The sequence below is a fragment of the Protopterus annectens genome, chromosome 9.part0 (assembly GCF_019279795.1).
Source record: "Protopterus annectens isolate FY-2018-M chromosome 9.part0, PAN1.0, whole genome shotgun sequence".
Lineage (NCBI taxonomy): Eukaryota > Metazoa > Chordata > Ceratodontiformes > Protopteridae > Protopterus > Protopterus annectens.
In genome coordinates, this window is record NC_056743.1 from 978,748,636 (window position 1) to 978,774,951 (window position 26,316).

At 44.4% G+C, this 26,316-nt stretch overlaps 1 protein-coding gene across 1 annotated transcript in view; it reads left to right on the forward strand.

Annotated features, from left to right (window-relative positions):
• RNF41 (ring finger protein 41) overlaps nt 1–26,316 on the forward strand; it is a 293,863-nt gene that overhangs the window by 129,861 nt on the left and 137,686 nt on the right. Inside the window, exon 3 of the mRNA XM_044082191.1 lies at nt 14,094–14,205. Coding sequence (XP_043938126.1) covers nt 14,116–14,205 — 90 coding nt within the window. The 5' untranslated portion in view covers nt 14,094–14,115. The remainder of the gene's footprint in view (nt 1–14,093; nt 14,206–26,316) is intronic.

Sequence of the window (26,316 nt, forward strand, 5' to 3'; positions counted from 1 at the left end):
CACTGTGCTGAAGAGTCTCTTCGCTTGAGCCACTCGGGATATGGTGCTAGGGACGCTGTCCCATCCATCAAGAAATACGGTGAGATAGGACTACATAACATAAGGAAGTTATGTACTTACCATAACGTTCCATGTTTAGTCCATCTTGCCTACATTCTTGCGTCTCTCCCTCCAATCCCCTTCCTGTTTCTGGAGGATCTGGTGGACTGTACTGGTGCTGACTGACCTGGTTTTTAGTAGTTGTCCACCTGGCATGGATTATATTACAAAATGCTTTGTCTGTATGTGTACAGCTCTGATATTTCGTACCGGTTATGTACTTATTGCTTTCTTGCAAACAAGATCTGGGGAATTGCCGTGAGGCACCATGGGATGGGGGTTAGCCACCAGCCAGTAAAAGCTCTCGAGCTTTAGTATCTGCCGGGTCGGAGCCGAATATCAGCTCCGAACCCATCCAGTAAGCATGTAGGCGAGATGGACTACAAAAATGGAACGTTCTGGTTAGTACAGAACTTTTTTTTTTTTTTTACTTATTTAGATGTTTTTCTTTTCTTTGCTGAGACTTCTCCCAGATGTCAGGAGTCAGCAACATGGGATGTCCTATTCTCATGTTGCAGTATTCATCACAGTAGGGAGGTTGCTGCCTGCAGCACCAGACATCTGGCCAGTATATCAGTCTTTGGACCACAGGGCACGTGTGACATCTCTGGTCAGAGCCATAAACTGATGTAGGCTGTAAAAGTGACGTCTGTACGTACCCCCTTCAGAATGTTTTTGCCACAGTGAACGTCTGACTCCTGTTTGTCAGTTTAGGAAGCAGATCGCTCGCTGTCCAGATGACCGCTACAGACAACTGCTACATATAAGTACCCTGTTGGGTTTTCCTTTTGTTTTTTGCTAGTTTCTCAGACATAAATGTTCACTAGAAGGGGGGAAAGCGTGCTTGTGGGAGACACGTTCCTCACAAGGACATGCACGAAAAGTGCGTTTTCTGTTTAGGCAAGGTCCACGAGCATACATCCTGCCCCATTATTTAATCCATTGTTCCTAAGACTCTCCGCAGCCTTCTGGCTGCGTTGAAACTGTACCTAGAAAATCAAAGGCTCCAGTGTCTCACGCTCATTGAGGAGGTTGGGGTAGTCATGTCCAATGAGCTGCTGTGGAAGAAGGCTAAGAAAATCAGACTGGAATCCCACGCTGCGCCTCAGGCATCCAGAGAGATTCTTGAGGGAGATAAAAGCCAAGGATCTCTTCAGACCTCTGTTTCCCAACCAGCCCCAGGAACCTCTGTGGAAGCTGAGATGGTGGAAACAATGAGTACATCCACTGAGGTTAGTCAGCCATCCGTTCCTGATGGCAGTGGAGAACCACGGCTCGTACAGTTGAAAGGGCCTACTCCTTTCCTACCCATCCACCCAGACGTCAGCTCGTAGACATACTCAGCCTTCTACCCGTTTAAAAAGGAAACAAAAACTTAAACATTCTGATCCTTAACTTGTTCTTGGATGCAAAGTTTTTTCCCCAGAGTCTTTTTAAGGCATTCCAGGCCTTACAGACCAAACAATAACTAGCTGCTGCTCCTTCAGTGTAACCTCTAGAGGTATCGGAAGAGTACTCCTCTTCTGAGGAATCACTAACCTACTGTTCACAGATTGATTCCCACTAAGGATTTTATCACGCAGAGGAAGAGGAACCCTATCATCCCTGAATCTCCTGGAGAAGAATTCATTTTTGGAAGACTCTATCTCCCTCATGAGGGAACATTTTAAATGGCAGGCCTCAGATGTCTCTGACACTAAGAAAATGTACTTTGACCTGCTGCAAGTGGAACAAGCATCTCCTCCTGCTGTACCTCCCTTGCTCCCTGCCTTCCAAGATGCCTTCATGGCTGCGTCAGAGCCCCCAGATTCCCAACCTCCAGCCTCTAAATGTCCAGACCGATTTTACCAGGTGCCACAGGACAACTCTATTCCTATTCAAAAACCCACCTGCAGACCCAGCAGTTATTGCAGTTTCTGCGGATAAATCTTCCAGACAGTTACCCTCTGCTTCTCTTTATCCTACTGATAAAGACAACAAATTCATGGACAGACTAGGGAAAAAAGTTTATATCTCCTCCACCGTGGCTACAAGAGCTCTCAATTACTAAACCCACATGGCCAAGTATGTCCTGGACACCCTTTCCAAAGCTACTACTTTCCTCTGAGGTTCCTGATTCACCAATAAAAGCCCAACTAAACACCCTACTTTCTATAGCATCCCAGGTGACTAAACATTCCAAGTGCAACTATGATGCTGTGGAAGCCTCCTCAAAATCTACTGCCTCAAGTTCAGTGCTGAGGAGATATTTCTGGGTGAGACTTTAGCCACTACCGATGGATCTGCAAACTAAACTGCTTGATGCACCCCTGGATAATAAAGGCCTTTTTGGACAAACTTCAGCAGAACTTTTCAAATCCCTTCAAGAAAAGGGAAAATAACTAAAAAACCTGAAGCATTTACTTGTGTCGCCTATTCCAATTTGTCACAGAAACTATCCACAAAGAACTTCCTTTGTCAGGAGACAGTCCTCCCACTAGGCACCTCAGGCAAAGGGACATGGGCAAGCTAGGAAAAGCTATGCTCCTAGGTTTCCTTCACCCCATTGTCCACCCCCTTTCAGAGTCAGTCTGATCATGCCAAGACCACCTCTATTGTGACTTCCAACCTCTAAACCCAAACACCTCCCTATCCCTTTGTCTCGCCCTTTCACTACCCTCCTGGTGGAAAATCCCATCAGAAAGCTGGGTACTCTCCATCATTCAGAGAGGGTACTTCATGATTTGGTGGATGTTGACCCCCTTCCAGGAGATTCCTCTACCTCCTCCAAAATAAACTCATCTTTTCCCCACCATCATTCAACAGTTGCCATTTCAGGGCACCTTAGAGAAGGTACCTACTCCACAAAGAAACAGAGTTTTACTCTAGAATGTTTCTGGTACCAAGAAAATATGGTCCATGGAGACCCGTTCTGGATTATTCTTTTCTAAACCCGTTCCTCAAGGTACCCACTTACAAAGTGGTTACCTTATCTTTGCTCCTACACTTATACCAACACAAGCCTTCATGGTAGCTCTGAATTTGAAGGACACCTACCTTCACATTCCAGTACACCAAAATTACAGGAAATTCTTACGCTTTTCAGTAGGTTCCTTGCATTTTCAATTCTCTGCATTGCCTTTTGGACTTTTCAATGCTCCTCAAGTGTTCACAAAGTGCCTCGCACCTTTTATTGCTCACTGCAGAACTCATTGTATTCAAATATACCCATATATAGACAACCTGTTAATTCTTCATCAGGACCGTCAAACTCTCCTCCACCGCCTACAGCAGGTGCTCACCACCCTGTCAGTTCGGATTGACTGTAAACAAGGAAAAGTCTCACCTGATCCCCACTCAAGAAGTGGTAGTCTTGGGATGCAGGATAAGAACAGATAACATGAAGGCCTTCATTCCAGACCAAAGGACCATGGACCTCATCCTCTACGTCAACAAACTAATCACCCTCACTTCTTTGCCAGCACGAGAATTCCTAAGGATGTTAGGCCACATGGCATCTCTGATACCCACACTGCCCTTGGGAAGACTCCGTATGAGAAAAATCCAGTGGATTCTGAAGATTTTATGGAGACAACAATGTCATCCCCTGGACATCCCCCTCCTCCCGTGTCTGAAGAAAGAACTATGATGGTGGATTTGTGCCATCAACCTCAACCAGGAAACCCCCTTACAGGTCCTGCCCCCCCTACAACAAATCTCTACAGATGCCTCAGACATGAGGTGGGGAGCAGTGCTACTGTACAACCAAAAACAGTTCACTGTGCAGGGAAAACAGTCCACACTAAAACGGACCATTATCAACATCAAGGAAATGAGGGCATTGCTAGCCTTACAAATCTTCAGATTCGCTCTACTCCCAGGAACCCTGAAAAGTGATCGCAGACAATATGACTGTCTTGTGGTACATAAACTGGGGGACGAGATCCTACCATCTCTGCAGCCTAGCCAATCTGATCTGGAACCTAGCATCATCACTGCATATTCATCTGCTAGTAGTGTACATCTCCTCCACAGAGAATTTTATGGCAGATGCTCTCAGCAGAACTTCAGCACCCTCTCACGAATGGATGCTTCACAGAGACGTATTCCTAGATCTTATACACAGGTGGGGTATTCCACAAGCAGATCTGTTCGCCTCCTCCCAAAACAAACAGATGCCACAGTTTTGCACAAGGGAACCACATCCCCAAGCATGGAAAGTGGACGTTTTCTCTTTTTCTTGGGCAGGGATGTACCTCTATGCCTTCCCCCCTTCACTCTACTTCAAAAGGTCCTCCTGAAAGTTTCAGAGGGACAAACTAAAAATCCTGCTGGTGACCCACTTTTGGCCAAGACAGCATTAGTTTTCCCCTTTACTTTTTAGCCAAGGGCAGTCCTTTAGACCTGCTCTCACTGGATGGGATCCCTAGTACACCCTCAGGTGACCAATCTCAGTTTGATCTTATGGGTGATAGGGTTCTAATCCCTGTCAGACACCTATACTCGGAGGACGTACTCAATTTCTCCTGGTACTAGGCTTTCTGGCCTCTTGCAGAACACGGTGTCAAAATGGAAAAGATTCTTCAGGTGGTTTCAAAAGAAAAACTAGGACCCTCTGAACATTCCTATACCCATGGTCCATTCTTACTTGTGTGAATCCTTCATTCAGGACTAATGTATTCTTCAGTTAAGGTCTATTTTCTGCCATTTCTGCGTGTCTGCCTTTGACTCCCCCTTTAGCATCATCAAGATTGGAGGTCAAGCTATTCCTGGAAGGGGTACTCCGTATCAGCCGCTCCCGCAAACCTGTAACTCCACCTTGAGACTTAAATTTTGTACTTGAAAAACTAACTTTGCCACCTTTCGTACTAGCACACTCAGCATCTCTGAAACTATGCACATGGAAAACAGTCCTGCTATTGGCCATCAGTCAGGAGAGTATCCGAAATTCAGGCCCTAATGGCCACCCCTCCTTACCTCCTTTTCCATCAGAACAGTCTCTCTGTAAGGGCTAATCCTTCCATCGTGCCCAAGGTGGTTAATGAGCTCCGTCTCAATCAGACCATTAACCTACCTGTTTTCTATCCCCAACCTCAGAATTCCTCAGAAGAAAAACTCCATTCATTAGATGTCCACAGACAACTTGGGTACTACTTGGATAAATCCAGACCTATCAGAAAATCTGACCAGCTGTTCATTTCCTTCCACCCTAGGGCTCTAGGGGAAACCAGTCTCCAAACAGACCATCTCTTCATGGATCTCTAAGACCATTTGTACATGCTATTCTATTTATGGGAAGAGTTTATCTGGCAATGTTAAAGCTCACTCTACTAGAGCAGCTGCCTCCTCAGCTGCCTTTTTTAAGGGGGTAGATTATGTCTTCATCCTAGAAGCAGCTATCTGGGCTTCAGTTCATATTTTTACTAAAAACTACAAACAAGATTTAACCTCAAGGGCTAGAGCAGGTTTTGCCAGATCTATCTTACAAGGCCTCATCGACCAAGGACCTCATGCCTCCTTCCAGGCTCACACCTGAAAGCTTTGGTACTCTCCCTACTGTGATGAATACTGCAACATGAGAGTAGAAGAACATAGAACAGTGTAAGAACTTACCATAACCCAAGATGTCCTTCTCTTCCATGTTGCACTATTCAGATTCTCCCTTCCTCTACCCCCTCTTGCATCACCTTCCCTACCTGCCTTTTCTTGCTATCTGTGGGGCCACAGACCTACAGCTGTTTATCCTCAGCAGCAGACACAGGTGGTAAAGTAACCTATAGTCTGGTTCTCATGTCAGTCTGAAGGGACTTCCTTTTTAGCTCATATTTCACCTTCAGGGGTACTACTGTATATGGCAGTTCATTGTGAAGGGGGTACATGCAGACGTCACTTTTATAGCTTGCTTCAGTTTATGGTTCTGTCTGGAGACGTCATACGTAACCCCCTGCTCCAAAGACTTTGGTATACTGGCCGGATGTCTGGTGCTACAGGCAGCAACCTCCCTATTGTGATGAATACTGCAACATGGAAGAGGACATCTAAGGGTTATCATAAGTTCTTACAAAACTGTTTCTTTTCATCTCTTCTTACTAATCTGAGATTCCAGATAAACTTTCTGAAATTCTCCTTGCATCTGTCACCCAGGATTGTCTTTCTAGGATGCCTTTTAGGTACCCTGCAGCAGACTGCCTTTTTTGACATGGGAGACTAGACTTTTCTCAGTTCTGTCTCTAATATCAACTAGAGAATTTCTCAGTATTATCTGATGTTCATCGTGCATACAGCTGCAGTAATCACAGATGGGTTCTCTGCTGTCAGGCGGGTCCTCAGTCGGCCGAATTCCAAAGTCTAGGTCCGGCCTCGGTTGTCGTCGCTCTCTTTCCTGACGTCAGTGCGACAGGGGTATATAAGACACAGCCGACGCCATATTCCTCAGTCTTTTTTGCCGTGCGGTGCCCAAAGCAGAAGCAGTTCGCAAGTGCCGGTCGGCCTGCTCCTGAGTTTACGAAAAAATTGGAAACCGAAGTCTTCATTAAAGCTAAGTACCCCGTTGGGGAAACTTTTCTTGCCTCAGACCAATGTCAGAAAAAGTTAACAATTGTATTTCTTGTGGGAAGCAAATACCGCATAAGGATTTCCATTCCCTTTGCATACCTTGTTTAGGCCCAGACACGACGTCTCGGGCTGTCGCTTTTGCGCGACTTTCAATAAACGCACTATTAAGCGTCGGGCGGAGTTCGCCCAACACTTTTTTGGTAAAGCCTTTGATTATAAAATGTCGTTGGAGACTCCGACTACCGTTTTGTCCAAAAAACGCAAGGACAATGATCGACACGCGAGGTCCACGGTCCCCACCGACACCACGCCAAAACCGGCTACACATGTTCCGGTTCTCAGCGAGACGCCTTTGCAGTCCCTGACTACCAACAACACTTCTTTGGCGGTGTCTTCTGTAACCGAGACCGCAGGTACCTCGGCCCAAGGCCAGACTACAACCACCGAAGCCACTGTGAGCGTTGAGCCTCCTAATGTGAACAGGTCCACTTCCACCCATGGTGTCTTTAGACCCTCATCTTCCTTTTCCATCAAGGCCTTTAGTAAGTTCAAATCAGCCAGGCATCCCAAGAGGCCTGTTGCACAGGGCCCATCTCCAGACCCCATGCCTAAAAAGCAGATGCTTAAAATGGCTGAGGATTTAATTACTCTTATCAGGGGTTCCCAACCTCCTCCAGACAAGAGACCCAGAGTAGAGGAAGATTCTCCCTCTTCTGATCAGGGCTCCATTTTTTCAGATCATTCTGATGTAGAGGAACACTCTTACTCCCCCTTTGAAGATTCTGATGCAGAGCACTCCATTCCTTCTATATCTCCTCCTGAGGATTTTAATTTTGGGGAAACCTTGCATACCTTGAGGGAACACTTCCATTGGTAAGGCCAAGACTTTTCTGATTCCAAGAAAAGACTTAGGGAATTTCTTCTGTTACCCCAGCACAGACCTCTGGCGATACCCCCTGTCTTGGACATACTTGATGTTTATACGGAGGCTTGCCTTAACCCGGATTCCCTGCCTCCTGCCCCAGTCAAGCCTGATGGATACTGCAGAGTTCCTAACTCTCACCAATTTCTTTACAAAAGCCATAATGCTAACCCTAAAACCATTTCTCTAGGCCCCAAGGGAATGAAGGCCTCTACTGCTAAGAATCCACTACCTTCCGAAAGAGAGTCAAGATCCTTAGAAAGGTGGGGAGAAAAGGTATATACCTCGGGCACCCTAGCCATGAGGGCCTTAAATTGTCAGTTTCATATGCTTAAATAACAGCAGTTTCTGTTATCACAATTAAATAAAATGTCTCAACCTGAACAACTAGATTTGAAGGAGTTGCAGGATATGTTGCATAGTGCAGAACAAGTGGGTAAACACACCTTACAATGTGGCTATGATGCCCTAGAGGCCTCAAGTAGAGCTGCTGTTACAGGATCAGTTATTCGTAGACATGCATGGCTTAGGGAACAAATCTTGCCTGATCATGTGAAAGCTAAACTATTAGATGCTCCTTTACAAAAGGATGTGTTATTTGGTACTAATGCTGAGTTAGGAAAATGAACTACGGAAAATGGAAGAAAAAGCCAAATCTATGCAATCTGTCAAAGCTTTTCTACAGGTTCAACCACCATGCTTTAGCAGAAATTGGCCTTCAAAAAACTGGTCCTTTCCAGCCACGGATAAGCCCCAAAGAGGTAGATACAGGCGCTCATGGGGCAGAGGACAATCACAAGGATCATATAGAGGCAGGCAATGGCAAACTCCAGCACCAAGAGGTGGCGAAGACGGTGCACAACAATATAGGAAACAAACCCAATGACTTCCTCCTTTCCATGCCAAGCAAGTCTCCGCTGGCAGCTCCCTTGGGAGGAAAGCTGGCATTATTTACAAGAAATTGGCATATTGTCACAACAGACAAATGGATCCTGGACGTTATAGACAGAGGCTACAGATTTCATTTTCACATTCTTCCAAAAATGAGAGGCATGCCAAACCTGCCATACAATCAAAGGGCAGAGGCACAACTACAAATTTCAAAGCTCATAGACATGAAAGCTATTCAAGAGGTACCTACTCACGAACAAGGTCAAGGTTTTTATTCCAGGCTATTTCTGGTACCAAGAAAAGGAACCGACTGGAGACCCATTTTGGACTTATCCATCCTAAACACATTCTTACTGCACAAAATTCAAGATGCTCACATTACAGCAGCTTCTTCCCATGCTGGGCAAGGAGTTTTGGCTGGTAACATTGGACCTCAAGGAGGCATACCTGCATGTCCCAATCAGACAAAGCTGCAGAAGATACCTCAGATTTCTTGCAGGTTCAATCCACTATCAATTCTCTGCATTGCCCTTTGGCTTATCTACTGCGCCCAGAGTATTCACGAAATGCCTGGCATCAGTAATTGCCTACTGCAGACTTCAAGGGATACAAATTTACCCTTACTTGGACGACTGCCTGATCCAAGCGGACAGCAAGCACATATTTCTGGATAATCTGGCCTATGCAACACGGTTACTGAATTCTCTGGGATACACAATCAACAAAGAGAAATCCAGGCTAACACCAACACCCAGATGGCCTATCTTACGCCAGAAAAACGGGGGCAACTAACTCAGTACTTCAAAATACTAGCAAATTGTACCAGGCTTACTGCAAGGAAAATCCTGCAGGCTCTGGGCTTTATGGCATCTTGCATTCTTTTAATCCCATGTGCAAAGTTGCATATGAGGAAACTTCAATGGTACCTAAAAAACCTATGGTCTCAACACAGCCACAGTTTGGAAACAATAATACCAATAATTCCATGTTTGCAAAAGGAATTTCTATGGTGGGCTCAAGCATGTCAAACAAACACAGGCCTCCCATTCTGCAAGCCTCAAGCAAATCAAGTCATCGCAACAGACGCCTCAGATTACGCCTGGGGGGCGCACATGACAGACAGGTACATTCAGGGCAAATGGTCCCAAAAGGAAAAGCACCTTCACATCAATCAAAAAGAAATGCTAGTAGTGATAAATGCAATTACAGCTTTCAAGGACCTCCTGCATCCAGGACAATTATTAAGAACAGACAACACCACAGTAATGTGGTACATAAATAAACAAAGAGGAACACATTCATACCCCCTGTGCAGACTAGCCATGACACTTTGGAACGTGGCTCTGGAATGGCAAATCGAACTTCAAGCACAGTACTTGCCAGGTTTGGAAAACACGCTGGCAGACAATCTAAGCAGAAATATGACAGATCCACACGAATGGAAGTTGCATCCTCGAGTGTTTACAAAGATAATCCAAGCGTGGGGGAGGCCAGACATAGATCTCTTTTCCTCCCACAGGAATCATCAATTGGAAAAGTTTTGTTCAAGGACCTTTCACCCAAAGGCCTGGAGAGTGGACGCCCTTTCATTCAGTTGGACAGCATGGACAGTTTACGCTTTCCCACCTCTGCCTCTTCTGCCCAAGGTGCTCCTGAAAGCAAGAGCAGACAGACCGAAGATGATACTAATTGCTCCAGACTGGCCAAGACAACACTGGTACCCACTCCTGAGGAGCCTAACACATACTCCTCCCTGGCCCCTACCTCTAATGCCTGTACTGCTGACTCAGCACGGCTACAAAACTCTTCACAGTCAGCTGAAAACACTCAATCTCGCTGCATGGAAAATTCCTTAACACCACAACAGACCCTGCTCCCCAAAGAGGTGCAGGATGTCATTTTGGAGGCCAGAAGGCCATCTACTAGAAAGGCTTACTCCGCAAAATGGAAACGGTTTTGCTCTTGGAATGAGAAAAAAGGCCAGGACCCTAGAAAACTGAATTTGCCTCGGGTACTACAGTATCTAGCTGAGCTGCTGAACAGTGGACTTTCATTTTCCTCCATAAAAATCCATGCCTCAGCCATTTCTTCAGAATTCAACACGGATCCACCCTTATTCTCTCACCCACTCTTAAGACAGTTCCTCAGAGGGGCTAAGAATATAAGACCACCAAGGAAACAACCAGTGCCAGCCTGGGATCTTAATTACATTTTAGAAAAATTAACATTGCCTCCCTTTGAACCAGCTGCCTCAACAGATTTGCAGTATTTGTCCTGGAAAACAGCTTTCCTTCTGGCCATTACCTCAGCTCGTAGGGTTTCGGAGCTACAAGCCCTCATGGCTGTGCAGCCCTTTCTCATCTTCCATCAGGACAGGGTTTCCCTTCGAACCAATCCGTCATTTATGCCTAAAGTGGTATCCAGGGTAGCTTTAAATCAAGCCATACATTTACCTACCTTTTACCCCAATCCTCAAAACAAAGGGGAAAGGCTGCTGCACTCCTTAGACATCCATAGACAGCTACGGTACTACTTGGACAGAGTAACCAAAGTGGAACAAAACAACAATAACTCTTAGAATAGCAAGCGTAGATCCCCTGGACTCGAGCCGTGAATCAGAAGCAAACTCGCCTGTTGCTTTTTGTCACACAACTTTATTCGATAACTGCCAGCACCACAAAGTACATCTAGTAAGAATGGTTGAGCGCTTTCATCTGCATTTACCAGATTTCTTCAGAACCATTTACCCTAACATGTCACTTCCTTTATATACACAAATTTTACGCAAAAGTTAATTACATAATTGGTTAAAACAAAATTGTTAATTAAAACAAAATCACTCAATTGACATTTGTTGAGAATAAAAATGCAATAAAAAGTCACAAAAATATGTATATTAACCACTGTCATAAAATGTACTATATACTAGTACTAAAGTGCTTTTATACAGTGCATGATACATTTCATTATTGGGTCCCTTATACTATCTACCCTATGCTAAAATTTTGAATTTATAAATTCATAGTAAATATATATATGAATAAGTAAAAATATATATTGTGTGTTAATGTATAAAATATGTATATAAATTGTACTCGGCTGATGAAATTTCCTTACTCTAACGCCAAAAAAGGCTTGATACTTATACTTTCAGGAAATCAGAACAACTTTTTGTGTCCTATGCTGTAGGAGCTCAAGGGAAGCCAGTTACCAAGCAGACAGTTTCAAAATGGATAGGCCACTGCATACGGTTTTGTTACTCCTATCATGGAAAATCTGTCCCTACAGGCATTCGATCCCACTCCACCAGGGCCACAGCTACCTCTACAGCCTTCCTCAGAGGAGTTCCTACCAAAGATATTTTGGAGGCAGCCACTTGGAGTTCTGTGCATACCTTCACAAAACACTACCACCTGCCTTTATATTCCAAGACTAGAGCAGGCTTTGCCACTGCTGTGCTGCAGGGCATTCTGGCTGCTCCCAGTTCCACCTAGTGCCTACCACCCTGTGCGTAGCTTTGGGATTCTACCCATCTGTGATTACTGCAGCTGTGTATGCACGATGAACATAGTACAGTTTTGTACCTACCATAAATGTAGATGTTAGAGTGCTAATACAGCTGCAGTACAGGTTTCCCTCCCTCCTTCCCCTCTTGGTAAAGGAGTAGTGGCCAACACCTCCTCATACTACCTAATTTGGGTTATCCTCCTATGGTGTATTTGCTTGCAACTACTGGTTTTTGTTTACATTGCATTGCTTGAATATATTTATATACATTTATAATTTATGTATTGCCTTCCTTCTGGGGGCACCTGACATCTGGGGCAAGAAAGACTGAGGAATATGGCGTCGACTGTGTCTTGTATACCCCTATCACACTGACGTCAGGAAAGAGAGAGCGACGACAACCGACGCCGGACCTAGACTTTGGAATTCGGCCGACCGAGGACCCGCCTGACGGCAGAGAACCCATCTGTGATTATTGCAGCTGTATTAGCACTCAAACATCTACATTTATGGTAGGTACAAAACTGTACTTTTCATGGCCACTAGGATTTTCTCAGTTCCTTTTGGCAGGTTATACCTGATGCATCTTGTGACCATTTCTGCATGTCTGCCTGTTAATCCTCCACTTTCTTCAAATTTGAGAGGAGTGTTACACCAGAGATGACCACACACACAGGTTGCTTCATCCTGGAATCATAGTTTTGTGAGGGAAGGGTTAACCACATCTCTATTTGAAGCTTTATATCTGGCAGGTTCATCCCATGGAAAACTGTTCTTCCCATTTCTCTGACATCTGTAAGAAGACTGAGTTGCAAGCACCCATGGTGGGCGAACATTATCTGGTTGTGGGGATTGGCTGTCTTTTAAGAAGAAATCCCTCATTCATGCCCAAGGTTTTCAGAGTTTACTCTGAATCAGGCCATCAGCCCCTCAGTGTTCTATCCTGGCCCTCCGAACCAGGAGAAAGGATTCTACATTCTCTGAATGTGTGTAGGCATCTCCAGTACTATCTTGACAGAACCAAGTCCTTTAGAAAAGCTAATCAGCTGTTTATTTCTTATGTTCTTGGGCCTAAGAAAGACAGCCTGTGTCAAATGATGAATGCTTGAGTGTAATGATCTGCTTTAATACTTTTTCTATGTTTTGGCAGTATCAAGGCACAATTTTTCTTGAGGGCTTGGTCTTCGATGGTGTATTGGAAAGAGGTGGATTTGAACCATTCCTGTGTACATATGTTTACAAGGCACTGAAGACCAGGTTTGCTGGGACCATTATCCAGGGGCTTCTGGAATCCATATCCTTCTTCCTCCCAGGTTGGATAGGCATTGGTAAGCAACATAGCCTTTAAGCTGCAGCAATGGTAGGAATGATGAATACAGTACAGTTGTGTAAGTTGCACTTGCCAATAACTGTAGATATTTGAATTCCTCAGTTTTAGAAGCCGCACCCATTGTCTGGCCCCCTGATACTGTACATTATTTATGTTTGGAAATAATTTGATCATTTCTGTTTAGTATAATTCTGAAGTAAACAAACTGTTGGGCACGAAAGCCTTGAATATGTTCTACTCTGACTGCTGCTCCCCCTCCTTCTCAGGCATCTGCAGTCATAGTGGAAGTATGGATGGACAGGCCAGAGCTTTTGGAAACTGGTTATGTCTTGGTTAAGATTCAGCCCATGTAGCCTAAAGGCTACTACATCAGTGAGGAACGTGGACATCTACTGTTATGGGTAGGTGCAACTTGCACAACTGTACCTTACCGTAGGGTACCTCTAATTTGGCCTGTAGCATATAAAATGTACAGCTGTTATTTGAGTACAAGCTTTCAGTGTACTGAGATGGTAATCATAAGGGTCCTCACCTTGGCAGGTGTTCAGGGGCAAGGTGGAGATATCTTTAATTCTTTTGATTTGTCTGAAACAGGATAAATGATTATATTGTCTGATTTGGTTATTTCTGAGTTTATAATGCATGTTTCATCATCGAAGTTGCATTTCAGGCCTGCTTCTATAGAGCTTAAGCCATTGATTGTATTTGTGCAAGCAAGTTCTTTGATAGCAAATAATTTGGATGTCAGTAGTTGTACAGTTTGACTGCTGTGCATAATTTTTTCCTCGGCTCATTTAATTTCTTTTCCAGGTTTCTTTAACCGTAATGAGTGATGGGGTATGACGTAGGCCGCTTTCAAGGAGATGTTGATGAGGACCTTTTGTGCCCCATCTGTAGTGGGGTCCTGGAAGAACCTGTTCAAGTAAGTTGTGGAATAGATATGTAACATTATTTGATATAATCTGAATTGTCCACTGCCCAGCTATGAACTTGACAACTAGTCTTTGATACAGAGGCAGAGAGCTGATGTGGGGAAGGATCAGGTTTGATAAGGGAAATAAGGACTTGGTTATCGGACTTGAAAATGGAGTAATGAATGGGGAGATAAGTTTGAGAGGCTACTGAAGAGTGAGTGTAGTCACATTGGCTTGAAGTAGTGTATGGGGAGGGGGAGTCACCCACATCAAGTCTGGTTAATTCTGCATCATTGCTTTCTGTGTGGCTGTTAACCCACTAATGTTACAGTAGTCTACTTAGTGTTTATTAAGTGGAAAATGTAGTTTGCTGAAGACATTTAAAAAAAAAAAAAAAGGTGGTACAATATTTTAGTGATGGGGTGATTTCACTGAATTATGGTAAAGTCCCAGTGATTAGTTGGTGTGGTTCAGAAATAGCAGTTGGTAGAATATGATAAAGCACTAAAAGGCATGCATTTTTCGCTTAATGAATGAAGCTGAAGATGTTATAGCAACTCACTGTATTGTTGGATGGTTTGTTGTGGAATTGTGAAACAGCAGGTGTGTGTGGATGTCCGACGAAAGATGACCTTTAAAGGAAATTTTATCAGGGGGAGAATACTCCCTAATCACTGTCTAAAGTAAGAGAGTTGAGGCCAGTAGAAAACCCAAGGAGATTGAAATGATTGAAGAAAAGTGAAGTGCAGTTCCACAATATTTTAGTTGGCACTGGTTTGGCAGACTTGAGTCACTGTTCATCTTTTGTTAGCATTTTTATAATGATGAATGATGTGCTGTTGAATGTCTTGATAGTTTTTCTTTAGTGTCTACCCTTGACACACACTTGGCATGCTTAATCTAAGGTATGTTCTTATTCTAGAAAAAGCAAGATTCTTGACACTGTTAAAATCTGAGGGCATTAAAGGAGTTGTGCAATCATGTTGCAAAATTATAATACGTGTGACATAAAGTTTGCAGGATTGTAAATGTGCAGATTATGATGCAAATAAACAAGGGAGATTAAAAAAAGTTGAAAATTGTAGTGCAGTTAATGGTATGAACAAGTTGTGGTCATGATGGGGGTCATTCTTAAAAAGGAATATTTGGAATTAGATGAAAGAGGGATTGAAGATGCATTAAAAAAACCCCAGCAAAGCTGACAAGTGATGCTAGGCCCAGTATTCTGCCATAACTGTATGTGAAATGGGAAAGTAGCAAGGGGGTACTGTGGAGAACATGGTAAAGTGCTGTTAAAGTGGTTAGGGTAAAGTGAAATTTAAGTTATTTTTTATTCATTTTAAAATGAAAGTATCTAATTCTAAACTTTGTCCTTGAAAATAATAAATTGTTGCAAGTTATGCTGATCCCGAAGTAATCGGTACAGCAAACAGTTGTAGAACAACAAACTAAATCAAACTTTATAGTTTAAAAATATAAATTCCTGAACAAAGCAGTACCCCTTCCTGGGTCATAATAGGTTTTCCACAACAGTTTGTAATGTAGGTATACCTCCAAAAGGAAGACTTCATCTCAAACATCCTAATTGTGAAAAGCAGAGGATTGCAGCAAGATGACTGAAGGAATATCATCCAGAAAGAGGTCTCATGCATTTAGAGTGATCAACCAGCAACCCCACACCTGACTATCTATTTCAGACAGCTGCTGTGTCTTTATGTCCCCCCCCCCCTTGGCAGCATATAGTACTCAAATAACCAAATAAAGGCAATGAAAGTTACTCAGGCATGTAGGAAGCAGAATGTTTCAGTTAAATGAGTTACTTGGAAGAAAAAGATGAGGCTAAACTTCTAAATTTATTTCAGCTTTTTATAACCAAAAAGGATGAGGCTGCCAGTATGAAAAGAAAATTGGTACATTAAAGTGGAAAACAGGCGGGTGGTGGTTGTTGCTCCATTGTACAGTGTGATGGAACCCTGACTAGTAATCACAAGGTAGGGCAGCATGCCACAGAGGAGTTGTGACCCCATCTTGCCCATTTGATGAGAGGAGTTGGTTACAATCCCATTGTAGTTCTAGGTTGGGCTGCAGATGTGTGCTCTGTACGTGGTGTGGTGAGCCTGCCATATAGCACACAGCATTGCATCTAGGAGGTACCATTATAATTGGAGGCAAACACTCCTACTGGGCCTAGTGTGGCAGGCATTGTACCGTGCTAGACAGGCAGCAGGGTGAAGATGTGTGGAATGTAAAATCTCCTTGCTGTGCTGTGCTGTGGCTGTGATCAGACTTTGACTCCTTTTCCTGGCATCCATAGACTTTACAGAGTGGAAAGAGTGACTAGAATAGTATCTTATGGGAAGTGTGTTGCCCAAGACTATATCAAAATGCATGTTAATGTGGTAAATGGCAGTAGCAACAAAATGTAGTCTGGCTTGTTGGTGTTAGGGGTATGATTCTGACTTAGGATAAGGGGTCCAGGATTCATATCCCAGATCTCCCCACTTTTTGGGGGCTTGTGGTGATTACATGACATTCAAATGTCCGTCCTGTCTACTTTTAATGGTACTAAAATTTTCAAGGAACAACTTGCACTATTGAGAAACAAACCAGTCTCTTTAGTTATCTTGGTGAACTATTTATTAGGTTTCTAATTGGGTAAATAGCTTCACAGGACTAAGTATATGTGCCAGCTATATTCCATTTCATAGAGTAATCCTTTACCACCAGTATGCATTAATTTGTAGTTGTGGAAAATAGTCAAAGGTTTTAGGGAAAATGTAGTTTTGTTGTACAGGTCTTTGGTATATGTATCTGCATAAATTTGCAACGCAATCTTAGACATTTCTTGAGTGTTTTTTGTTTAATGGCTGGGTAACTAAGAAAATGAATAAGGGTTGATGTAGTCTGCATGTGTGCAAAAGACTTTACAAGTATATCAAAGGGGATGGGAGTGGAAGATAAAATTGCTAAATGAATAGAAGACTGGCTTAAGGAAATAGCATCCACTTCTTTACTGTGTTAGAAGAGATTAATGAGAATGATACATCTCCTGAATCATTTCTGTATATTTTACTTTGTTGGTTGTAACATTGTGTATGTGTGTGCATTTACACTGCACATCTTGTGGGGTCACAGGTAGATAAACTCTGAAGAAAAAGCAATGTCTTAAGTGCTACTGTGGTTCCTTTACAGGGGCAAGATGTTTATTGTGTTTCACTGTTGCAGTCATTACAATTGGGTTATCCTGCTGGCAGGGTACCCATAGTCTGCCCGAGTTCCAAAGTCTGGGTCCGGCGTCAGCTGCTGTCGCCTCCTCCCTGACGTCAGTGCGCCAGGGGTATAAAAGATGCCGCCGACGCCATTTTCTTCAGTCTTTCTTGCCGTGTGGTGCCCGAAGCAAAAGCAGCTCACAAGTGCCGGTCGGCCGACTCCTGAGATTTTCAAATTCGAATTTCAGATCCGAAATCTTCATTAAAGTGAAGTACCCCGTTGGGGAAACTTTTTTCCTGCTCCAGACCGATGTCAGAAAAAGTTAATAATTGTATTGCTTGTGGGAAGCAAATACCTCATAAGGATTTTCATTCTTACTGTTTTCTTTGCCTAGGCCCTGACCACGACGTTGCTAGTTGTCAGTTTTGTGCTAGATTTAACCAACGCACTATTAAGCGTCGGTACTATTTTGCATTTCATTATTTTGGCAGAAGATTTAACTATAAAATGCCGTCGGAGCAACCAACTACCAGAGTTCATAAAATGCGCAAACAAAAGGACAGGCACCCGAGGTCCAAACCGATGAGGCTTCCGCTAGGCCTGTCGCCGGTTCTCAGTGAGGTGCTTTTGCAGACCCTGACGCCCGCTACCTCAGAGCCACAGGCCGCTTCCGACTCCCATGTGGAGCCGACTAGGCCGCTGGAAACTCAAGGTATTGGACACACTGAAACTATTCCCTCAGATGGGTCCGGAGCCACTGAGTAGGCATTGGCTTCTGAGGGTGTTTTCAGGCCTACACAGATGTCCTTCAAGGATGCATCTGCAGTCCTTACAAATGGGTTGTCCTGTCGTCAGGCAGCCCTTCGGTCGGCCGGATTCCAAAGTCTGGGTCTGGCCTCGGCTGGTGTCGCACTTCACCCGACGTCATAGCTGCAGTTATTCGGGTATAAAGGCATCAGCCGACGCCATTTTCCTTAGTCTTTCTTGCCGCGTGGCGCCCGAAGCAGAAGCTGTTCGCAAGTGCCGGTCGGTCAGAACCAGAGATTACTACTACCGAAGACTTCTAAAAAGCTAAGTACCCCGTTGGGGACTCTTTCTTGCCTCAGCCGATGTCAGAAAAAGTGAATAACTGTTTAAATTGTGGGAAACAAATACCTCATAAAGATTTCCACTCTTACTGCTTACCTTGCTTAGGCCCAGACCACGACGTAGCAGCTTGTCTAGCCTGTGCTTCTTTCAACCGACGAACGCTTAGACGTCGGTCTGAATTTGCTGAAGAATTTTTCGGCTCCGCTTTTGCTTACATTATGCCGTCGGATACTCCGACTACGCAAATTTCTAAAAAACGCAAGGAAAAGGACCGACACTCGCGGTCTGCGGTTTCAGCCGAAACCGCGGTTAAGCCAACCGCGAGTGTCTCTGTTTCGGCTGAAACCGAGTCCACGGTTCTTCCTTCGGCCGAAAGCTTGCCACTTACCGAGGCCTCATCTAGCTTGGCTGAATCTGCTACTGAAATCCCACCTGCTCCTGCAGGTTCACAGGATTTATCAGATACTATCCCTTTGGATATTTCTACCCCTGCACGTGGAGCTGCTAGGCCTCCTGCATCCATGTCGATTAAGGCCTTTGCCAGGGCTAAAGCAGCAAAGACTACCAAAACTGTGCCTGCTAAGACCCCCTCTCACAGGCCCAGTTCTAGTTCACAAATGCTTAGTCTAGCAGAGGATCTCATTTCCTTGATCTGGGGATCCCAAACACATCCAGACAGGGCCTCTCACCCACCTCCAGAGAAGAGGACTAGAGTAGAGCCCCTGAGCCAGTTTCTTCAGATGGCTCCTCTGATGAATCAGATAATTCAGACCCTCCAGAGGCCCTTTTCTCCTTATGAGGACTCTGATGCAGAAGAGTCCATTCCTTCTGCCTCTCCGCCTGAGGAATTTTCTTTGGGGAAACCTTGCATGCTATGAGGGAACAATTTCAATGGCAGGGCCAGGATTTTTCAGACTCTAGGAAAAGGCTTAGAACCTTTTGCATTTGCCACAGCATAGGCTTTAGCCATTCCTCCAGTACTTACTGTTGTGGATGATGCTTTTAATGATGCTTGTACTGCTCCTGATTCTCTTCCTCCGCCCCTGCTAAGCCCGATAGGTACTACAGGGTTCCGGACACACATTATCATTTGTATAAGGCCCCTTTTGCAGATCCTGAAACTATCTCCCAGGGACCCAAGGCTGTAGCAGCTACCTCTACCAAAAACCCCCTCCCCTCTGAAAGGGAATCTAGGGCCTTAGAGAGATGGGGTAAAAAAGTTTACACTTTTGCTACTCTTTCAGCTAGGGCCTTGAACTGTCAATTCCACATGATCCAGTATCAAGAATTTATGTTAGACCAGTTAGCTAAAAAGCTGTCCTCGGATGAACCATTAGACAAAAAATCTGTTCAGGAAATGGTACATAACATTCAGCAGGTCAGTAACCATTCCTTAAAATGCGGCTATGATGCACTGGAGGCTTCCTTTAGATCAGCCATGACTGGCACAGTGATCAGAAGACATGCATGGTTAAAAGAGCAGGCCTTACCAGATCATGTTAAATCAAAACTACTGGATGCTCCCATGGACAAGATCAATTTGTTTGGCTCTCCCGCACAACAGGTGCTGAAGAAGATGGAAGAGAAGGCAAAATCTGTCCAGACAGTCAAAGATTTCTTACAGGTCCAACCTCCAAGGTTTAGCAGGAATTGGCCCTCCAAGAATTGGTCCTTTCCAGACACCTCCAAAGCTCAGAGAGGCAGGGGTCAACCCAGAGGTGCCTACAGGGGACGTCAGTGGCAGGCTAACAACCAGCGAGGTACAGCCACAGATACAGCCACCACCACGACTACAGGACAATCACAGTGACTTAGCTCTAGCACCGCCTACCAGGGAACAACTAGAAGCACCCTTAGGCGGAAAGCTAGCCTTATTTTCAGTAAACTGGCATTACATCACAGGAGACAAGTGGATTTTGCAGACAATAGACCAAGGTTACAGGTTTCACTTCCATACTCTACCAAGGAAGAGAGGAATGCCAAACCTACCTCCAAATCAAAAGGCAGAAGCTCTAAAGCAAATAACTCACTAAGGATGAGAGCTGTAGAAAAGGTACCATCTATGGAGCAAGGACAAGGATTTTACTCCAGGCTCTTCCTGGTACCAAGAAAAGAAAACCAATGGAGACCTATTCTCGACCTGTCCGCTTTAAACACATACCTCATTGTCCCAAAATTCAAAATGCTGACCCTACAGCAGCTTCTTCCCATGCTGGGCAAGGAGTCTTGGCTGGTAATTCTAGATCTCAAGGAGGCATACTTGCATGTCCCCATACGACCAAATTGCAGAAGATACCTCCGATTTCTTGCAGGATCAGAGCATTATCAATTCTCAGCATTGCCCTTTGGCTTATCTACTGCGCCCAGAGTGTTCACGAAATGCCTGGCATCAGTAATTGCTCATTGCAGGCTTCAGGGAATTCAAATCTACCCTTACCTGGACGACTGCCTGCTACAAGCGGACAACAAAAACAAACTAGCAGAAGACTTAAAAAGGGTCACTTATCTACTGCAAGCCCTGGGATACACAGTCAATATAAAAAAGTCAAGGCTGATACCATCCCAAAGGATAACCTTTTTGGGTGCAGAGCTGGACACATCACAACAAATGGCATTTCTAACAGTAGAAAAACAGGAGCAACTCCCTCTCTACTTCTTGGCATTAACAAAACAGAACCAGCTAACAGCAAGAAAAGTCCTGCAAGCCTTGGGTTTCATGGCATCCTGCATAATTTTGGTTCCACATGCCAGACTGCATATGAGAAAGTTACAGTGGTATCTAAGGAATTTATGGTCTCAGCACAAGCACAGCCTAGAAACCCAAATTCCAATAATCCCATGCCTGAAGCAAGAATTCAAATGGTGGGCTCAGGCCTGTCAATCAAACAAAGGACTGCCCTTCCACAGCACTCAACCAAGCCAGACCATCACAACGCACGCCTCAGACCTCGGTTGGGGGGCGCACATGCTGGACAAGTGCATACAAGGCTTATGGACTCAAGACCAGCTGCACCTACACATAAATCAAAAGGAAATGCTGGCAGTAAAACTGGCAATTCAGACATTCAGACCATTTCTTCGACAAGGTCAACTGTTGATAAGGACAGACAACACCACAGTTATGTGGTACATCAACAAACAGGGAGGCACACATTCGTACCCTCTATGCCGGATGGCAATGGAACTCTGGAATGTGGCCCTGAGCCTCAACATTCAGTTACAAGCAATATTTGTGCCAGGAAAAGAAAACATACTAGCAGACATACTAAGCAGAACTACCACGGATGCCCACGAATGGATGCTGCATCCGGACATATTCAAAACCATTACAAGAAAATGGGGACTACCAGAAATAGACTTATTTGCATCCCCACGCAATCACCAACTAAAGAAATTCTGCACAAGGACGTACCACCCATTTGCTTGGAAAGTGGACTCCCTATCTTTCAGTTGGAAAAACCTGACAGCATATGCATTCCCACCACTTCCTTTGATGCACAAGGTGCTATTGAAGATCAAAGAAGACCGTCCAAGGATCATCCTGATAGCTCCAGACTGGCCAAGGCAACATTGGTACCCATTACTGAGGAGCATGTCTCGGGAACAAATATGGCCTCTACCACTGGTTCCCTTACTGTTAACACAGAACAACTACAACACCCTGCATCCAAACCTGAAAACACTGCAGCTGACTGCCTGGAACATTGCATAAGACCAAATAACCCAAGTTTATCCCAAAGGGTTAAAGACATTGTCTTGGAGGCTCGCAGACCCTCAACAAGAAAAAATTATTCAGCAAAATGGAAAAGATATCACATTTGGAGTACTGCAAAGTGAGAAAATGTGTCACTGGTAAACATAGCCAACATCCTGGAATACTTGGCAGAGCTCTACCACAACGGCCTGTCCTATTCTTCCATTAAGATTCATGCATCAGCTATTTCAGCAGAATACAACTTGGATCCTCCAGTCTTCTCACATCCTCTGCTCAGGCAGTTTCTGAGAGGAATTAAAAATGTAAAACCACCTAGGAAGCCACCATTGCCAGCATGGGACTTGAACTTTGTGCTAGAAAAGTTGACACTCCCCCCTTTCGAACCAGCAGCAACAGCAGAATTACAATACTTGTCATGGAAAACTGCTTTCCTGCTTGCAATCACTTCAGCAAGAAGGGTATCTGAGCTACAGGCATTAATGGCAGTTCAGCCCTTCCTGATCTTCCATCAAGATAGTGTCCATGAGAACAAATCCTACTTTTATGCCAAAGGTGGTCTCCAGGGTATCTTTAAACCAAGCTATCCACCTACCTACATTCTTCCCCAACCCACAGAACAGGGGAGAAAGACTGTTGCATACCTTGGATGTACATAGACAATTACGTTACTACCTGGACAGAACCAAAGGCAATAGAAAAACTGACCAGCTACTGGTAGCATATGCAACAGGAATGGAAGGAAAAGCAATTTCAAAACAGACAATCTCTAAGTGGATAGGAAATTGCATTAGATTTTGTTACGCCTACCATGGGAAGAAAACTCCAGAAAACATCAGGCCTCACTCTACAAGGGCTACAGCCACTACCACAGCTTTTCTACGAGGAGTGGCTACCAAAGACATTTTAGAGGCTGCTACTTGGAGCTCCGTGCATACATTTGCCAAGCATTATAATTTACCTTTATACTCCAGATCCCGAGCAGGTTTTGCCACTGCTGTTTTGCAAGGGATCTTAACTACACCATAATCTTATTTCTCCTCCTCCCCCAGTCTGGCTATGGTATTCTACCCATTTGTAAGGACTGCAGATGCATCCTTGAAGGACATAGTACAGTTTTGTACCTACCATAAATGTAGATGTCTGATAGGCATGCATCTGCAGTCAGGATTACCCACCCTCCTTCCCCTCTGTGGTACTCCTAGGGTATTTGCCCATCTTATAGCTAGCTGGGGGAATCTATTATGGTGTATTTGTTTGTATATATGTACATACATGCTTATTTTTTTTTTGTTTGCTCTCTACTATTTGGAACCATTTGCATTTATCCAAATTTAGCCTTCCTAGAGGGCACCTGTCATCTGGGGCAAGAAACACTGAGGAAAATGGCGTCGGCTGATGCCTTTATACCCGAATAACTGCAGCTATGACGTCGGATGAAGTGCAACACCAGCCGAGGCCAGACCCAGACTTTGGAATCCGGCCGACCGAAGGGCTGCCTGACGACAGGACAACCCATTTGTAAGGACTGCAGATGCATGCCTATCGGACATCTACATTTATGGTAGGTACAAAACTGTACTTTATATGTAAAGCCATCTTCAGCTTCAAAGGCAAAGACTAAAGCAGCTCTAAAGACAAAGAAACAAGTACAGCATTCTCCTGGGCAGGCCTCCATGCCTAAAAAACAGATGCTTAAAATGGCCAAAGACCTAATTACTTTGATCAGGGGTTCCCATCCCCCTCTTGATAAGAGGCCTAGGCAAGAGATAGAATATGAATCTTCAGATCATGTTTCCATTTCTTCTGATTCCTCTTCTGAACAGGAATATTCTCTTCCTCCCTATGAGGATTCTGATGCTGAAGAATCTATTCCTTCAGCCTCACCTCCTGAGGATTATTCTTTTGGGGAGACCCTGCATACTGTGAGGGAGCATTTCCATTGGGAGAGCCAAGATTACTCAGAATCCAAGAAAAGGCTCGGAGATTTCGTTTTATTACCCCAGCACAGTCCCCTTGCTATTCCTCCTGTTTTAGACATTGTAGATGTATTTTCAGAGTCTAGTCTGTCTCCTGACTCCACCAGCTCCTGTTAAGCCAGACAGATACTACAGGGTTCCGGATTCTCATAAATTTTTAAATATCGTATCTCGAGGCTACAGGTTCCACTTTCACACACTGCCAAGGCCAAACGGTATGCCAGACCTGCCATGCAATCAATGGGCAGAGGCACAAAAACAAGTTTCATCCCTCATGGACATGAGAGCCATTCAGCAGGTACCACAGCAAGAGCAGGGACAAGGATTTTACTCCAGGCTATTCTTGGTACCCAGAAAGGACAAAGCCTGGAGACCATTACTGGACCTGTCTATCCTAAACACATTCCTGGATATTCCAAAATTCAAAATGTTAACTCTGCATCAGCTTCTGCCCATGCTGGGCAAGAAGGCTTGGCTTGTGACTTTAGACCTAAAAGAGGCATACCTGCATGTCCCAGTCGGACAATCATGCAGAAGATAACTCAGATTTGTAGCTGGCTCAATGCACTACCAATTCTCTGCACTGCCCTTTGGCTTATCTACTGTGCCCAGGGTCTTCACAAAATGCCTGGCACCAGTAATTGCATTTTGCAGACAGAGGAATACAAATATATCCTTACTTGGACAGCTGCCTTATTCAAGCAGAGAACAAGGACATCCTACTACAGTATCTGGCGTTTGTAAAAAGATTACTAACAGGTCTAGGGTGCACAGTAAACGAAAATAAATCAAAGCTCGTACCATCTCAAGAGAATATTCCTGGGTGCAAGCTTAAATACAACTGCCCAGATGGCTTATCTCATGCCAGACAAAAACAGACAACTGACGACTAATTTCAAAATGTTGGCAACAAAGACCCAGTTATCTGCAAGAAAAATTCTGCAGGCTTTGGGCTTCATGGCATCCTGCATACTGCTAATTCCATATGCAAGACTGCATATGAGGAAACTTCAATGTTATCTGAAAAGTGTTTGGACTCAACATTGCCACAGCCTGGAAACAGTAATTACCCTCATTCCCTGCCTGCAGCATGAGTTTCGATGGTGGGCGAAAGCCTGTCACCTCAACACGGGACAGCCATTCATTTTGACCACAGCCAGGCAGACATTGACAACAGATGCATCAGATTATGTCTGGGGGGCCCATATGGCAGGAAGATGTATTCAGGGCACATGGTCCACAAGTCAAATGCATCTACATATCAATCAAAGAGATGCTAGCTGTTGAGAATGCCCTGACAGCCTTCAAGGATCCACTTCATCCAGGACAACTACTGGTAAAGACTGACAATACTACAGTCATGTGGTACATAAACAATCAGGGGGGCACGCATTCCTACCCTCTCTGCAGACTAGCCATGAACTTGGACACGGCACTGACTTACCAAGTACATCTGCAAGCACAATTCCTGCCAGGAAGGATAAATACTCTAGCAGACGAACTAAGCAGAAACCTAATGGATCCCCTCAAGTGGAATTGGATCCACAAGTCTTCAGCATGATAACAAGGGACTGGGGATGCCCGGACATAGACCTATTTGCCTTCCCTCACAACTGCCAACTACAGAGATTCTGCACAAGGACTTATTACAAGCAAGCATGGAAAGTGGATGCTCTATCTTTCAGCTGGAAAAAACTAACCGTATATTCCTTTCTTCCTCTGCCTCTCCTCCCCAAGGTGTACTCCTCAAGGTCAGACAAGAGAAGCCAAAAATGATACTGATTGCCCCAGACTTGCCCCGCCAGCACTGGTACCCAATCCTAAAGAGCTTGTCTCAATGCCCAGCTTGGACGTTACCTCAAATTCCTCACCTATTTGACCCAACAACACAGTCAGATACTGCACAGCCAACTCAGGACCTTAAACCTGGCAGCATGGCGGATAATGTAACCATTCAAGACACACCTCTCTCTAAAGCAGTGATTGATGTTATTGTGGAGGCCAGGAGGCCTAGCACCAGAAAATCTTATGCAGAAAAATGGAAGAGAGATTCTGTGCTTGGAACCAGGCACTAGGTATTGACATGACTGTTCCAAATATTCCTCAGATTTTGCAATACTTAACTGAGA